At 41.5% G+C, this 16,360-nt stretch overlaps 1 protein-coding gene across 10 annotated transcripts in view; it reads right to left on the bottom strand.

Moving 5' to 3' along the window:
- Positions 1-3,308: 3,308 nt before the first annotated feature.
- ABLIM1 (actin binding LIM protein 1) overlaps positions 3,309-16,360 on the bottom strand; it is a 138,585-nt gene continuing 125,533 nt past the window's right edge. For 7 of the 10 annotated variants that reach the window (XM_032695466.1, XM_032695462.1, XM_032695464.1 and 4 more), the window contains 5 exons: positions 16,062-16,122; positions 15,093-15,100; positions 13,750-13,824; positions 10,697-10,777; positions 3,309-9,449 (listed from right to left, as the gene is read on the bottom strand). In XM_032695466.1, coding sequence (XP_032551357.1) covers positions 9,336-9,449; positions 10,697-10,777; positions 13,750-13,824; positions 15,093-15,100; positions 16,062-16,122 — 339 coding nt within the window. In that variant the 3' untranslated portion in view covers positions 3,309-9,335. The remainder of the gene's footprint in view (positions 9,450-10,696; positions 10,778-13,749; positions 13,825-15,092; positions 15,101-16,061; positions 16,123-16,360) is intronic. The other 3 variants (XM_032695456.1, XM_032695455.1, XM_032695457.1) reach the window with 1 other exon arrangement.

The raw sequence follows: 16,360 nt of genomic DNA, 5'->3' as shown, positions 1-16,360 counted from the left end.
ATGACACACAGAATGCAGTATCACTGGTAGTTTAATGTGTTCTGCTCTAAGTCTTTCTTAAGACCCTGCTGTTCACTTGTGCCCACCCCATTTTTCCTGCCAGCACAACCATTCTGGGAGGCCCCTGCTTAACTCAAAGCAAGGAACTGACTCAGTTAAAAAAGAATAAACCCCCAAAAACCAACAATGCTATGAAACGAAATAAAAAGTAAAAAATGTTTTTTTAAGCAGGATCAGTTCCCGAATGTCACTGAGAGCGACCCCACAAGCAGTCATGCTGACATATCTGATGGCAGGAAAAAGCTGTGGGGGCGTGGGAATACCTTAAGCTCACTGAACAGCCGCCCAGTGCTTTGTCTTATGAAATCACAGCTCGTGGAGAGACTGCGCTGTGCTGTTTTCCTGCTCCCCCTTGCTTCCTTTCCCCCCCGAACCCTTGGGCCCCTATCACTGCCATGACTACATCCAGCCCGGGATGTACATTTTAATCTGCAGTGTGTATATAAAAGAGAGCTGGAAGCAGTGGCTGTCTGAGACCCACCTGACCTTTGGATGTACAGCAAACTTCCTGTTCCAGAGCTGCCGGCTCTTTTAATCTCCCAGTCTTTAAAAAATAAAAGTGAGCCTATGTGAAAAAATGCTTTGTAATGGGAACTCCTGGAACAACTTTTCTCTCTTGCCCTCTGACTGAGCCATAGAAAACAGTAAATATCTCTCCCAAGAGTCCTTTTTTTACAATAGAAAAATGTCAGGCAAAACTGAAGTTTCATTTCCCAGCCTTGGACTCAGGAGCAGACAGGCACAAAAGCTACAGAAAAATAAAACAGCAAGGGGGAAAAAAACTCCCACTCTTGTTAATTCAGAGTTTGGGGAGAGTTTTGGTGGAGAATAAGAGTCTTTTGGTGGGGAGCAAGTCACACTTGGGAACTGAGTCTCTCTTCTTGCAGGAGGAAGTGGTCTTGGGCTATACTTGACAGCAAATTAGCATTGACATTTGACTTGTTTTGATCTAAGTTATTTACAATGGCATTATCTGTATATTTTTTACATGCTGTGAAGATTCCCATTGCCAGATGCCTTGCAATGGCTGTAGGATGCAGTGCATTCCAGAGTCATTACTCAGGGGTCATAAACCTCGCATAATTCGTGGGGAGGAGGGGAGCAGGGAAAAATGGTCTAACAATTAAAAAAAAAAAAGAAACCCTGGACTTAGATTTCACTGGGCTTGTGATTTTAACTGGAGGGAAATTAAAAACGTGCTTAGGCTGGCTGGCACTGTCACACTGTGGGGCTGATGACTGGAATGGATCCTTGCGAATTTGCTCTATGTGGAAGTGCAGTCACAGTGAAAATATTCCCAATGCTCTGTGCTGGGGGAGGCTGTAATGGAGCAACTGCTCCTTTACACTGGGTCAGTGATCCTCAGCTGGGGATTGCTGCTTAGGATCTCCAGAGCTTGGTCTGGCAGGACACGTCCTGGGGCTGGCACTGCACTGTAACTGCTACTACAGGGAGGGACCCGAAACACAGGTGGTGGATTTTCAAGAGTGCAAATGATTCAAAAGGGAGACTTTGGTTTGGGGTTTTTTTTCCTATGGTTGGGAAACTTTCAAGAAAAGTTCCAAGGCCAAATCATAGACCTACACTTGTGTTCTTTTAAGCAGGTACTTCATGGGCAGATCTTCCTTACTTCCTAGAGGTGTGAAGATGCCCAGGGAGGTTAACAGGAGATGCCCAAGGAACAGCTAACATGGAAGTGCTTGGAGGCTGCAAACTGGTAGGCAGGGAATGGGGTCCTGCCCTGCAGAGCAATGAGGAAACCTTTCCATGACATCTGGTTGTCCAGGGGAAGAGGAAATAAGCAGCATAAAACATTTTTAAAGAAAGGTCTCAGGCTCTGTGTTTGCCCTTCAGATGAATAAGGAGACATTTAAAAACATCCCTGTGTCTTCCTAACTCCCTGGCTGAGGTTTGCCCAGCACTCCCCACCAGTAACCTGCACAGAAGCATGTGCTGTCAGCCCAGGTTTGCTCACAAGAGACAAAAAATCCTGAAGTTTCTCAGAGCTGATCCTAAAAAGAAGAGGATAGAAAATGGGTTATTATGCCCTCATTCATAGCTGGTCTGACAGCTCCAAGGGCTACGAAGTGCGCAGCCAGGAAATGTCTATAAACATGGAGGAAACAGAGAAAGGAGGGCTACTGGAACACACATGCCAATCTGCTGAAGTCCATGGGCTGTGCCTGCTGAAAATAAGACCATTAAATGTTCAAAGCAAAGGTCATCTCCACCGTGCATGCACAAATTGTCTAGTTCAGGATTAGGGCTCTTCCAGCTATGCCCTGCAGCAAAACAGAGAGCAAAAACCTGTGTTTAAATACTTCACTGGAGTGATGCTTCCGCCCTTCACTGAGTTGTATGTCCAGAGTTGTAATAAATGAATCTGATTTTCTGATTTTGACTTGATTTTGTCCCACTCACAGCAAAAATACAATCTCTGGAGTAAGCAATACAAAGAAAGGAAGCATCTAACTGACACCAGGTCATTTTGCTGGATTTATCTCTTCTGCAACTTCCAGCACACTTACAGCAAAATACAGGTATAGCCTGGGAAGTGAATGGGGCAGATATGAACCTTGCTAAAGGCTAACTTCATGGTGGTGCTGAATTCCCCACCTCTTGCTCTCCAAGCAGGAACCCGAGTCTCCGTCTCATCTGAGACTCAGTCCTTAAGCACTCTTAACACATTGAAGTAAAACCCTGGGGAACCTCTACATTTGCTGTGTGAGAGAACCTGTGTAGACATTTCCTTGAATGGCATCTTCCCCCACCTTCCACACCCAGAATAAGGCTAGGCAGGTTTAAACTCCAGGTAATTAAGCAAACACCTAACTTTAAATACTAACACATGTAAATATCTTTCCAAGATGTGTCTAACATTTAATATGAATTTGCAAGGATCAAGAAAGGAAACCATTTAGCCTTTGAAGCTGACGTAACAGATAGTTGACCTTATTGATATCTCTGGTCATTTTAAACCATAACTGACAACAATACTAACACTTCTGTGTGGTTTGCAAGAACATCTATTTCTGGTGGCTTAGTTACGAGAAGCCTTGTGTCAATTTTCAAACCTTTTCTCATAGTTTCACAGAGTTTCACTGTAACTGTTATGTGTCTTGCTCTGGTCATTCATATCTCACCTCTCTGTTTCTTGAGAGCACACCTGTTTTGGAAGAGGACTTTGATATAACTCTGCAAGATGAAAAAAACCAAACAAAATAAATGAGGCAATGTGAATCCAGAAATTAAGAATAAAGCTCCAAACTTTATTCATTGACTTGAGTACAACAGTGATGCAGATTACAGTGGCACAGGAGTGCAATATGTGCTGTTTGCGGTATGACAGTGGAAACATTAATTGTACAGAACAGCAACCCAGCTCAACTTCTCATTATTATGCATACAAGCAGACTTACTGTACAGACAAGACATGGATTCACTTTTACAGAGACTCAGAGAGAGAGACAGGTGAATGGAAAACACAGGGACACCTCCCCAAAACACTGGTTTCTAACATGTGGAGGGAGATGAAAAGAAAAATAAAATAATAAAAAATCCTATTGCCAAAGTCTACTGATTTAAAGGAAAGAATGCCTTTAAAAAATTAGTTTCAGTTTCCAAAGCTTAAAAAAAGCCCCCAGCTGTAAGGCCCCCTTACAGGAAGAGCTGTCCAGATGGACCAAGCCACTTGGACAGGAATGACCTGGGAACGACACACAGAGCTTCTGTGGGCGTGCACAGTGGCCAGAGGCTTTCCTGGCCTCGCCTGCCAGGACAGCCTGGCCCAAGGGGTGCAGGTGCCAGCGAGAGGCTCCACTGCTGTCAGCAGGTTTGCATCTGGGGGGGAAGTGCATTCTGAAGGTGTTCAGTGACAAAAGCCCAGGCAAGTGTCCAGTGGGACCTGTCAAAGCGCCTAAGGGAGCTAGAGACTCAGCCTGGTAAGGCACCGCTGGAATTCCCATAGCTGCTTCTGCTGCTGAAATGCTGCATTTCCTAATGCCCAGGAGGAAGGTCCTGTGGGCCTCAGCTTTGCAAGTCCTGGGAGCAACACTTACATTAACTGTGGTGATCCTGACAGAACAGGTTACTGCTTGCCTTCAGTCATCTCTTTCACCTCAAAAAAAGACCACAGTGCACATGGAAGTATTACCTCTTCACACAGACAAGCATTTCTGAGCAAATCATTAGCAGACATCTATTTCCCTGTTAGAAGCCCTCTGGGCAACAAATAATTTATTTTGCATACAGGCAAACAACATTAATGGCCAATTACATTCCCACTTCCTGCACTGATGCTCACATTAAAATTAATAATACTCCTGCCAAACGCGGGCATCACATAGCTCCTACCAGCAGAGTTGTCTGACTGAAAACTGTGATAGATTTTTTTTTTGTTTCTTATTTTATTAAGCACAAAAAAAGGTGCGTGGGAGAAACCACAAGGCAAAACTCACCAGCCAGAGTAATGCTGCAGCCCACAGCAATAGGGGTGTTTCTACATTAAAGGAGAAAGGCGCATTGTGCTGCTGTCACACTCAGTGCTCAGGAGCTCTCTCTAGCTCTTCATTACACAGCAATGGGGTGAAAACATACCACATATTGTCAAGACCAGCCCCTGCTCTGCATCTACCCTGAAGACTATGCTGAACTCTAGCAGGTGTGTTGACAAGGCCAAAGAGTTTGACAGGGCACGAACTGGACCATGACCTGGGGTTTAACTGAATGGGGAAGGCAGCTGTGGATTCAAGCCCTAAGTGTCTCTCTGGTATGGAAAAATGAGTGGCATTTGGGGACAGATTAGTCAATATTCTTCTTTCCTGCAAGTGTTTTATTGCATCATCATTATCACTGAGTATTCTTCACTGCTGTAGGTAACTTTCAGGATGTGGACATCCTCCTGCACAAACACATTCCAGAGGAAAGAAATGAATCATGGAGTGAGAAAAAGGGTGGTTTCCATTTGGTCTGCTCTAGGAGGCTATGGTCCAAATATGCCAAGATCTCCTCCTAAGTCAGGATGAGCCAAGATAAGTAATTCCATGATGAGTTCAGAGGATGTTCTTATTTTTACCATTCTGGGGCCTAATTTTTCTGTTGTTTGTTCTAACAGCTTCATACTATTAATTTCAGCCTAGATGCTCATACACTGTGAACTCCAAACTTGACTTCCCCACAGTTTGAAACAGGCACTACAGGCTCATACCAGTGTCTTTCTCTAATCCTGCTAAACATCACCCTGCCAAACCCCAGCTTATGCCAGTCCTCCTTCTCAGACCTTTACCCTTCTCTGTCCATTGCTATTACCCTACCAGGAAACACAGGGCTTGTGGAAAAGGATTTCACTTCAAAATGTGTCTAATTTCAGTGTAGCAACCTTTTACAAAAGAGGGTCCTGATGACCTCCCTTGAACAGCAAGACATCTGAACTACTTGGCTCAGAAAAGATTTCCAAGTTGCAACAGGAAAAGGGAAGCAAGCACCTCAGTACAGATTTAGGACTATAGCACTTTGTAAGGAGAAATGACATCTGTCTTGATTGAAGTAAGAGCACTACTGGAGCCACAGGGGCATCTTGTCCCACATACAGCTTCTGAGGAATTCACTGTTCTCCAAGCCTAACCTTTCACAGCACACTGCAGCCATGCCCACAACACATCACAAACCACATTTAATGAACTCCAAATGGGGAGTGTGTGTGTTACATGTGCACCTGTGTTTGAGAACCCACATGTATACATAATTCCATTTTGTACATGTGGTTATTTTGCAATGCTTTGACTGGTCTTTGCTGTTACATCACTCCTAAAGCAGAAAAAAGAAGACAAAAGCAATCAGTTTTCAGTCCTCTTGGTAATGACATTCTGTTGACAGCACTGATGGGATGGGACTTTATCAGAAGCTTAAACGCTTTGCAGGAGATAGAAGAACATAAGTGTGTATTTAAGGCATACTCATAGACTCACAGAATGGTTTGGGTTGGAAGGGACCTTTAAAGATCATCTAGTCCAACTCTTGACATATGTCAAGAGAAAATCAAAGAGAGGAATTACAAAGAACTGCTACTCGATTGATACTAGGACAGTAATTAATTGCTTACAAAGAAAATTCTCCCTGGGGCTACATTTCATTTTTATTAGGTGGGAAGACCAGATGAAAGAACAGAAAATGTTGCAGTGACAATCACTAAGAGCCCACTGCAGAAACCCCCCCCCCCCTATGTCTGGCTGCAGTGTGGGTTTTGTGGACAGACAAAAATCGCTTGGGGTGTGTCTACATGTAGATGGCTGGGAAGTAACTATGGGCATGAAACTGAAGCTCAGAAACCCCTTCATGTTCTTAATCAGAAATAAAGCAATATTAAGTCTAGTGCAGAGGGCTGTGAACTGACTGACTGCTCCACACCAGTGAGATGTGAACCAGCAGTGGTCAAAAAAATCCAGCTAGAGATGAGTTGTTTCAGCAGCATCTAAGCTGGCTTCTCTTCATTCCTTCCCAAGTTTCAATTACAGTTCTAAATTCTCAGTTGATGAGGCAGATACAAATTACCATGTCATTCTTCACAGCCTAGGAGGCTAAGTTCTCTTTTCTTCCCAACATTTTTTTTTTTTTTTTTTTTTTGCATAGGATGCAGAGGTGAGGAAACAACATGGCTTAGTCATTTCTGAAATGACTGGGTAGTCTATTCATATATGTTGTGAGAAGTTCAATAGTAATCTAGAGATGGGGACAGAAAAATGCAGACTGGCAGCTCACATCCTTGAGAGACCAAATTTTCAGATCTAAAAGGTGTATTGTCAAGGTAACTTGGACTAAAAGACCCGTAATGCCTAACAGTTTGAGAGGCAGCAGCACACATTGTCCACAGGATGTGGGCTGAACAAAATTTGGAGAATTTTAATAATTTAAATGCATTAAAACTCATATGCTTATCTCAAAATTAAGCCACACCTTGCAGGTAACACACTGAATTTCTGAGACCCCACCATTCACAAATTCCCTGACTGTAAAACACTGCTGTTCTGCAATCATATGGATTTGGTTTCAGCAGTCACTCAGAAATGCCTCTAACTAGCACTTCTCAGTGCTCCTCTAAAAAGCTTTCAGATGCGTGTTCCGAAAAATAAAGTTAAAACATGTTACATTGATTCTTGCTGCGATCTCAGTACTACCCAGAGAGCTCACTCACAAGTGTGCGCGTCACAGTGTTCACTGGGGACTTCTGTTCAGTGGGGACTGTGGTGCTGGATCTCCATGGTAGGATGTTCTCCAGCTTGTCCCATAGACTCAGCATTCCCTCAGCTATAGGGACGTGGAGCAGGTGGTGATCCCTGGTCTCTGTCTCTCATATACTGAATCTCCATCTCAGATTTTATCAAAGGAACCACAGTGATCTGTTGCATCGGGACTTCCTAAACCAGCAAAGAAGAGGCAGGATTTGGGCTGCCCTGCACAGTTCATGGTGAAATGTCATTTGGTGATATAGAGAACTCAACACAGTGATACTGAATCTCACAACTACATGGGACTCTTTCCCCTTCCTAACTTCCAGATTTGAACACCAATGTCTCAAAGAACAGAAAATACAAAGGTTCTGATGTCTCCAGTGCCTGAAGTTTCTGCATTAAAAAGGAAACCTTGATATTCTTTGACAGACACAGAACCTAAACGACCCCCTCCCGTATCAGGAGACAGGCTCATTAGTGCAGTATGCATTGGCAGTTAAGCACCACAGAAGAGAAAAAGCTGACCTGGCAGCCACAATGCACTCATTCAATTATTTTGGTGCTCATGTCCTCCTATGTATAGGACTTGCCCAGAAGCAGTTAAGGTATATACAGGCAGTTTTTTAAGCTGCAGCATACTGGAAGAAGACTGAAAGCAATAAGGAGTTCAATGCAGCTCAGAAACTGTCTTGCATGATTACTCTCTTCAAAAACCAAGTCAGGCACAAAGGGAAATAAAAATAACCAAGGCTGGAGCTTTGATGCTTCAAGAGAGGAAAAAAAAAAGTCTGTGCCCTCTTTTCCAAGCACAAGTGAAAAACTACATTAACTAAAAAGAGTGCTTGGCCCCATGCACTGTGCCATATCGACAACAGCAACTGCAGTTTAATCAAAAAGCCTCTATTGGCAGAGCACGGCACCTTGATGGTACCTTTTAATTCATAAACATCCCTCCCTAAGAGGGATGAATTTGCATGTTAGCTTGCAGAGAACCTTCCCTGTCAATGTAAAATCCTACAACTCCACTGCAGTCTGATGAGCTGTACTAGTAATTACTAGCAGGGAGTTTGTCCCAAAATCTCTGGGTGCAAACCAGGGCACACTTAAAAAAGCATTTTCTCACTCTGTCACTCCCACTCCCACCCCCACCCACCCATCTCCTGGAGTAAATTACAAGAAAACTGACTCTTCTCCATCATTCCCGTTACTTAAGTGATCTTAAATTATTCAAAGGACTGGTTACTCTCCAGCCTTATTAATTCAAGCAGAAAGTGTGGAAAAGGGAAGACTGACAACACACACAGCAATTCACTTCCTATATCCTAGCAAATATATACAAGGAATCCATTTTCCAGAAATCCAACTGGTACGTACTGTAAGTGAGCTGAGCGCCCACCGTTGCAGGTTGTTTCACATGAAGAAGATGCCATGTCAAAAGAGTGCCAAGTAAGAAACAGCTGGGTGAAAGACTTATGTGACCATGTGGATAAGTTACAAGGGGCTTCTCCTTCACTACAGAGCACCTATCTATCTTCCTCTCCGTATATACACACATATATACACACACATACACGCACACACAGAGATAGATGGATAGATATAAATACAGGTGCGCACACGGGCAAACACGCATACATATATATATATTTATATATGTATATTTTCTTTTCCAGTTCTTGGAGTGGTTACAACTACTTTAGTCTACAAGGCATCCTAAGGGCACTTCCTGGCTCTAGCAATAAAGTCCATCATATTGTGGAGAGAAGTAAAGGGAGTATCATTGAGGGAGAAGAACAGAACAGTTTTCTATCTTGTATCATATCATGTAACAGGTCAACACCCCTGAAAACTATCACTGTTGTTTCTGAGCCCAGATATTTTCTCTCTGTGTTCCAGGAGGGCAAATGTTCATCTTGTTCAGTTGCTGTGTACAGAGGTGCCACTATGTGATTTTCCCTTTTTGGTGGATAAGTAGTTGCTTCCAAACAGTGTGGACTGTATGATACAGCATCCTATGCATCATTTTTTGTTGGTTTGTTTAAAGGGAGATTAAAAGAGTTTTGCTTTTTTCTTCATGTCGTTGCGTCTCCAGAGAGGTAACTTGTCAAACTCCTGTATCGTCATGCCAAATATTTCTTGAAAAACTTCAGGTGCTAAATGACGCTTTAAAAAAAATATAAAAAAAAAAGGAGAAAAGGCAATGGTCAGTCAAAGCCAAAGAGACACAAGAGGAGGTAGGAGTGCCTTAGGGATTTCATGTTGCTGTGTAAGAGCCATTGCTGGAAAAAATAAGGCTTTTGCAATACATGTATCCAAGTCCTCATGAACTCAGGTGCCCAATGAATCAATTACAGTTTTAAGCGTGAGAAGTTTACAAAGGAAATCAGGGGAACTATTTCAGTTGCTGAATAAGCAAGAGACAGAAAAATTATTTGTCTGAAGTCATCCAACAAGCACTGATAGACCAGAGAACAAAACCAGCTCCTGCATGCCCCTGTCCCAGGCTTTAGCAAGTCACCTCTGCTTACATGTGGAAGTCCAAACAGACACTGGGTTTCAGGAGAGCCCTGCAGGAGGGTTGCAGGTTGACATGCTACATTCGAAGTTCTGAGAAGGAAGATGTCTGGCCAGACTAACTGTCCAGCACACTACTGCTAGTGAAACATTTTTTGGTGCTGTCTGTCCCATGCACAAGTTACTTCTTGTCCAGACACTTTAGAGTTCACTGGATGGAACTAGAGTTCCCTGTGGCACTAATGTAATACAGCTTTGAATTCTGACTAGTGATCACATACCTAGTAGTCTAAAAATGGGCATAAATCCAAATTACCCAAATTTCTGTGGCTCCTTCCATTCATCTCCACAGAATATTAACTAACTACAAACGACTTTAACATCCCCAGGATTCCATTGGGCTGCTTAAGTCTTTCTAATCCACAAAGTTGTAAACTATTTTTATTTGTTGGCAGAGATTTAAATTCTTGTATTTTTGGATATCATCCAGTCTAAGTCACAGCACTCATGACTTTTGATCATAAGGATGGCTGATACTGACTTTTAGGTAAAAGATGATCCAATATCGAACAAAGTATTGCTCCATTCCAATACGGTACCTATGACACTTGTGCAATTTTGGGCTTTTAACAAATCCACAAGTATATTATTAAATGCTTGAAAACATAAGGGGTGAGAAGCTCAGTCCATGAGCAGGGAGACAGAGGCGTGGGGCTCCCAGCTCAGCACAGTTACTGGAAATAAGGCTGCTTCCTCCCAGTGTCTGATTCCTTTTTCCCTGATTAGTGCTGAGAAATCTTCCCAGTCTAGCCAGGACCCACACTTCAGTGTTTGAGCTGTCACAAACGATAAACAACTTCAGCAGGAAAGAGCATTTAGGAACTTGCTTCTCTTACCTCAAGCCTGGTTCTGTCTACATCTTTTAGTATTTTATTTCGCCCTCTGTTGGTCACCATGAGTATTTCATATGGAAAAATCTGTTAACAACGTATAAAAGGGGGAAAAAGAGATATTTATATTTATATTTATAGTCTAAAGCAGAAAGAACAAAATGTGTCTCATTTTCATAAACACACAAACACTTGTTTTCTTTTTCAAAGGAATTAACAGCTTCTTTTTTTCTTATCATTTTTTCCTAACGTTGCATGGAAGACAAGCCCATCTGGACATAGCCAGGGCTTGTTTAGTATTGAACTGCCTCATATTGTGAAGCCACTATGTACTTGTCCACCCCACTCATTTTTATGTTGTATATAATACATCGTCTGGCTTTGGTCAGACAGGGGCCTTTCTAGTCAATACACTTTCTCATCCATCAATGTAAAAATTTATTAAGGTAACTGCATTTGCCACTCATTGGTCTAATGGTTGTCAAAGTGTGGACAGCTCTAAGGACAGACAATTAGTGAGCAGACTTCAAAAAAAAAAAGGTCAAAAGTTCAGATCTCTGAATCAACAAGATATTAATTTGTCAGTGCCACTGCATTCAATAGAATTTATCACATCATTTTCTTCACCTTTTTGGACAGTTAAAGAATTCAAAAAAACTGCCCACTGTGTTTGCTGGCTGTGCCATACACACATGGATTAAAGGAGATACTTTTGTAGACATATTTGTCCCAAGCATCTTAATCTGCTTCAGAAGAGTATGTGTCCAGCACATCTCCCATTAACATTCCCCTTGATTTCCCTTTACATTTTAAAGAATGTCCAGGACTTATACACAGTCAGACATTGGCACATAATCAATTCCTGATTCCATGTTTTACATGCACAGGTTCTTTGAAGTAAAATGTTTACTGTCAGTGGGTCTTAAATCAGCCTAATCCAACAGATACAATGCTGCTTGGAAAGGATTTGGAAAATCTCAAAATCAGTTTCTGGAATCATCCCTGGCAAATAAAACTCTCTTCTAGGATTCTTCTCCTTGGGCAGACATTTCCATGCCTGAAATGACTTAGGAGAGCTTATGTTCCATCTGCCAGAGCCTCTCTAGAGTCCTTCTCATTGCATGTCTCTGCAGACTGGGAAAGCAGCATTCCCAGACCCCTCATCCAACACCTATTGGGGTCAGTGAAGTTTTTCCATAAACTTCAGTGGCGACTGGCTCAGCCTTTACTGTCATTTATGGGTCTTGTCTTCCTTGCCCACTGGGAACAGGAGTGAGACCACCAAAACTCTTCTGGAGAAGTAGCTATTATCAAATGTGATTAATTACATTATTTTAACATCAGAAGAAATTCAACCTAATCAATTTTTGTGCAGTACTCGGCAATTAAGTTCATTCCATTGTTAACAATTGTCCCAATGAACTTTTCAAAAATATAATAAATAACATTCAGGCATCAGTGAACACACCACTGAGTTTATTGTAAGTAATAATAACTTAAATAACGTGTGCTTACATACCAATTGTAAGATATGATTCTTATGAGACTCTGACATTGTCACAATTGTACAATTAAGTCTATACTTGGAATTACATTGTTTATGTTTGATACTGGAAATGGCTACCATATACAGCATTATAGGAAACTAAAATGTAACTTTTCATATTTAAACAGGCAGAGTTAGTCAAGATCTACGGTCATAAGTACATTTTATATTTAAATATTCATAACAAGGCATGTCTCAATCTGGGTTGGCAGGATGCACAAATTCTGTCCTTTCTGGAAAACCATTTGGTAAGATTTGGTCCTTCTTAAGGTTACTAATTTTTGCATGTGTTTCATGCTGACTTTGAGTTAGCTTCTTTTACTTTATCAGGTTTAAGTTACTGTTGGCCCATTGACATGAATAAAAATAGTGCCAATTCACACATGCTGAGGGTCTGGCATCACCTTTATAAACATCAACAGGAAGTGTTCTATTATCACATCAAAATTGCCATAAATTTTATCATTAATAATACTGACAGAATTTGTCACCCAAAATAACATTCCAAATCACTGGGTGCATCAACAGCAGTGGTGGCTTTAAGAATTTCTATTGCACTGAAAGAGAAATTATTTGGAGTAAAAAGTAGTAGCTCGGGAGTTGATAATGTCCCCAAGGTCTTATTTATATAATATATAAAACCACTTGTAACTATACATTGCTCTGGGGTCTCAGCTTCTAAAGCCAGGGTTATTGCCTTGTACAGTTTGTCTGGAGGTGACTCGGAAGCACACGTAGTAATCTGGTTTGCAAAACCAGCTCCTCACTTAACTGTAGAAATTCTGATCCTTGTAAATTTAGCAAAATCATGATTTCATGGAAGGTTCACCAGCAATAAAGAAAGATTTAAAACACAGCTCTGGTTTAATTCTTTCTATGTATTATGTTCATTTTTGACTCGGGCATCTCTAGACATAGTTGTAAAAGCATTTTAATTTGTATATTAAATTATAATTAGCTGAGATTGTCTCTTTTTCCAATGAATCTCCTGGAGAGTTTCTCATATAGGGAATTCAACATTATTGACAGGTGGTCAGGCTAACAGTGCCAAGAGCTAAATAACAGATCCAGACAGACATCCAATCAAAGATCCATGTATTTCCCTAATTTTTACATTATGACAGCCTCCACAGTGTGTTGTGAGCCACAATATTCTGCATCACTTTTCAAACTGGACAGATCTGAGATCTTCCCACTGAGTCTGGCCTGCTGCTTTGGCTAGTGAAAGTCTGAGAGAGAACTGCCTATTGAGCACCTTCAGTATCCTTCAGTTTGTCTCTAGAAAAGCTTCCTTATCCCAAGAAGCACACCTGGGCTGCCCTCAGCCTGCCTGAGCACTAACACCTGTTAACAGGCAAAGTCCAGAACAAAGGGAGAGGTTTGGCACATAAGGAGCAGGGACTGAGGTGAGGTAAAGAAAAGTAAGGGAACTAAGACATTTCCCATATTTTATCTGCATTTCACAGTCAAATCTTCACTGTCTTGAAGGAAAGTGAATAACATCTGCACTTGCCTTTGGCTCCAACATGTTAGGCATAGATACTCCTCTGTCCATTCTCATTCCAGGGACATGACCATCCGGGAGGGACTGCATCAGATACAGGTATACATCAGACACATAGGTTACACACACAGAGGGTAAAGGCACTCAAGTAGTGGTGAAAACAAAGGTGAATTTGCCCTGAGACTTCCTTCAAGTCTTACTACTTCGTCTTATTTTATAGATCATTTCCATGGCTACTACATTGTTACTTCTTTGAGGCTCACAGAGGGATCCTTCAATCCTCTCTGCCACCACAGCCTCCTGTCACTGCCAAGGCTGGTGAGAGCTTCCCACTCACCAGTATCACTTCCCAGCTGGATCTGGGCACCCCAAGAGAGTGGTAGGCCCTTTCCCACCCCAGTGACTAAGTAAAGTTCTTCTCTAGTCAAATACACAGAAACATTAATTCAGATCCTCCCCAACAGCATACAAAGCTCTCCTATACCTCTGGGCTTTCCTTCCTGTCATTTACTGTATCAACTGAGGGATTTTTTTTTTTTGTCTCTACAATGGGAAATTTTTACTATGAACACAAATGGGGATAGGGTAAAAAGGTGCTGTTTTCGACACAGATACTGTTTCTAAGGAAATAACATTTGGAGCACAATACACAGACAACTCTGCTCCCCTCCCATAATCTTATTATCTTTCCAATCATCATGATTTTGATACGCCATTAACAAAATATCCAAGTAATTAAACTCTATCTCAAATTGCAATTTCATATTGTGATTGTGCTGAGGAGCCAGTTAGACTCAAACCATTCTGGAAAAAAACCTGCAGGCAAGTATTTGAAGTAAAAAGGTTTCTATTTGCAAGCACGCCTCTTTCTGGCTCATCTATGATGGCAGCACTGTAGAAAACTATTGATCAGCCATCTTGTCTGGAGAGCAAATTCCAGGGTAAAAATGAAGAGTTCAAAGCTCCTGCTATGGGAAAAAATTGCCTCCAGGAGAGACTTTCTATATGTCTCTGGGGCCAGTACGAGAGAGGCTGAAAATAAATCCACCCTCACATGTCCAGAGATGACTACTACAGATAACTCATGTATAAACAGACAGTGGATTTTACAGAGCAAGTCACAAAACTGGTGTGAGCCATCTCAACCCAGCTCTGGGGAGGTAACAAGGAGGAATCCGAGGCTGTGCCCATTTTTTTGTTGATAAGAATCTACATTGGTGATTATGCTTAAACATGCAGGAAAATCAAAGCTATTGTCTTAAGAAACCCTTCCCTGTAGCAGAAATTCAGACTTGAACAAGTAGATGCTCTAGGTTCTGCTGTCAGTTGATTGATGAAAACCCGTACTCTACCTGGAAATCTGAAAAGCAAAAGAGAAATCTCATCAGCTTTGGAGTGTGGAAGAACAGGAATCAGTTACAACCTACCAGATAATCCTTCTGTCTTCTGGTCTACCTGATCTTTCCAAAATCCCACCTGATTCTCTAGGGCTAGAAACATCTCTGATTTTGGACTTAGTTTGTAGATTCAAACACTCCAAGTATTGCAGTCCTTTTTATTTTGAGCAGGCTTCTCATTCAGGAAAAGCAGGTCACTTTGCAAATATTAAGAGATCCACAGCCACAATCAAGTGAATAAAGAGCCAATAAAAATTCAAATGTGCAGAGCAGGATTCAGCTCAAGTAACTTCTGTCACAAGGTAGCTGCCTAGATTCCTCCACAGCCTATTAAGAGACTCAAGCACCAACAGAAGATGCATGACCATAGGGTACCTAAGATAGTCAGGATCAATCTCACTTCGGAAAACAGCTCTCTCTCTCTCAAAACATTTCAAAACATTAACTCTCAAAGTTTCATAACTTTCATAAATGTTATTGTCAATTTTTATTAGGCAATGACTGATACCACATCTAGCTCAGTCATAATGAAGATCATGAGCAGCAATAGGGATTAGAAGGCACTATCCTCCTTTCTTCACTGTGGCACATTCTTCAGACTGCACGGTGGATGGTAATTTTCAGAGACAGAAAACACCATGTCAGAACTCAGTTCATATTCCTGATAACACACACATTACTCACTTGCAATCTGATCCAATGCTAAAGCAGTCCCTTGGCATAAACAAGATCAGTTCCACACAGCAGATTTGTCAAAATAAACCCAATATTTTCTACAGGTATTTGAACTGTTTGAGTTAATTGTCAAGTTTACCAGAGGAAGTTAAAAAGTGTTGAGCAAATACATAGTAACCACATCCACAGCTTTAAAATAAAACAGCAGAAATGATCCAACATCATAACAAAAAGTCTCCTCAGCCTTACCTCTAACAGCACCACTCACATCCCCATAACTGTTGTACTGACCAAAATCTGTAGACACCGGCTGTAAAAGGAAAAGAGGGATATGCACATAAATTCACAATTCATGACTTCACAAGCAGGTTGGTATACGGGCAAAATAAATTGCTTTATGTCCTTTATTTCCCTCAGAATTTTCACAACATTTCTTGCATTGGTTTCCTGCTTTTTTAACAATGTCTGTGGGAAGGGAAATCAGGTTTTGTCTGACTTCAGCTGGTCTTATAAGAAATATTAATCAAACTGAAAATCCAATACAGTTA

Source organism: Chiroxiphia lanceolata, chromosome 8 (genome assembly GCF_009829145.1).
Source record: "Chiroxiphia lanceolata isolate bChiLan1 chromosome 8, bChiLan1.pri, whole genome shotgun sequence".
NCBI lineage: Eukaryota > Metazoa > Chordata > Aves > Passeriformes > Pipridae > Chiroxiphia > Chiroxiphia lanceolata.
Note: the sequence above shows the minus strand (reverse complement) of the source record. Positions and strands in the feature narration are given on the sequence as shown.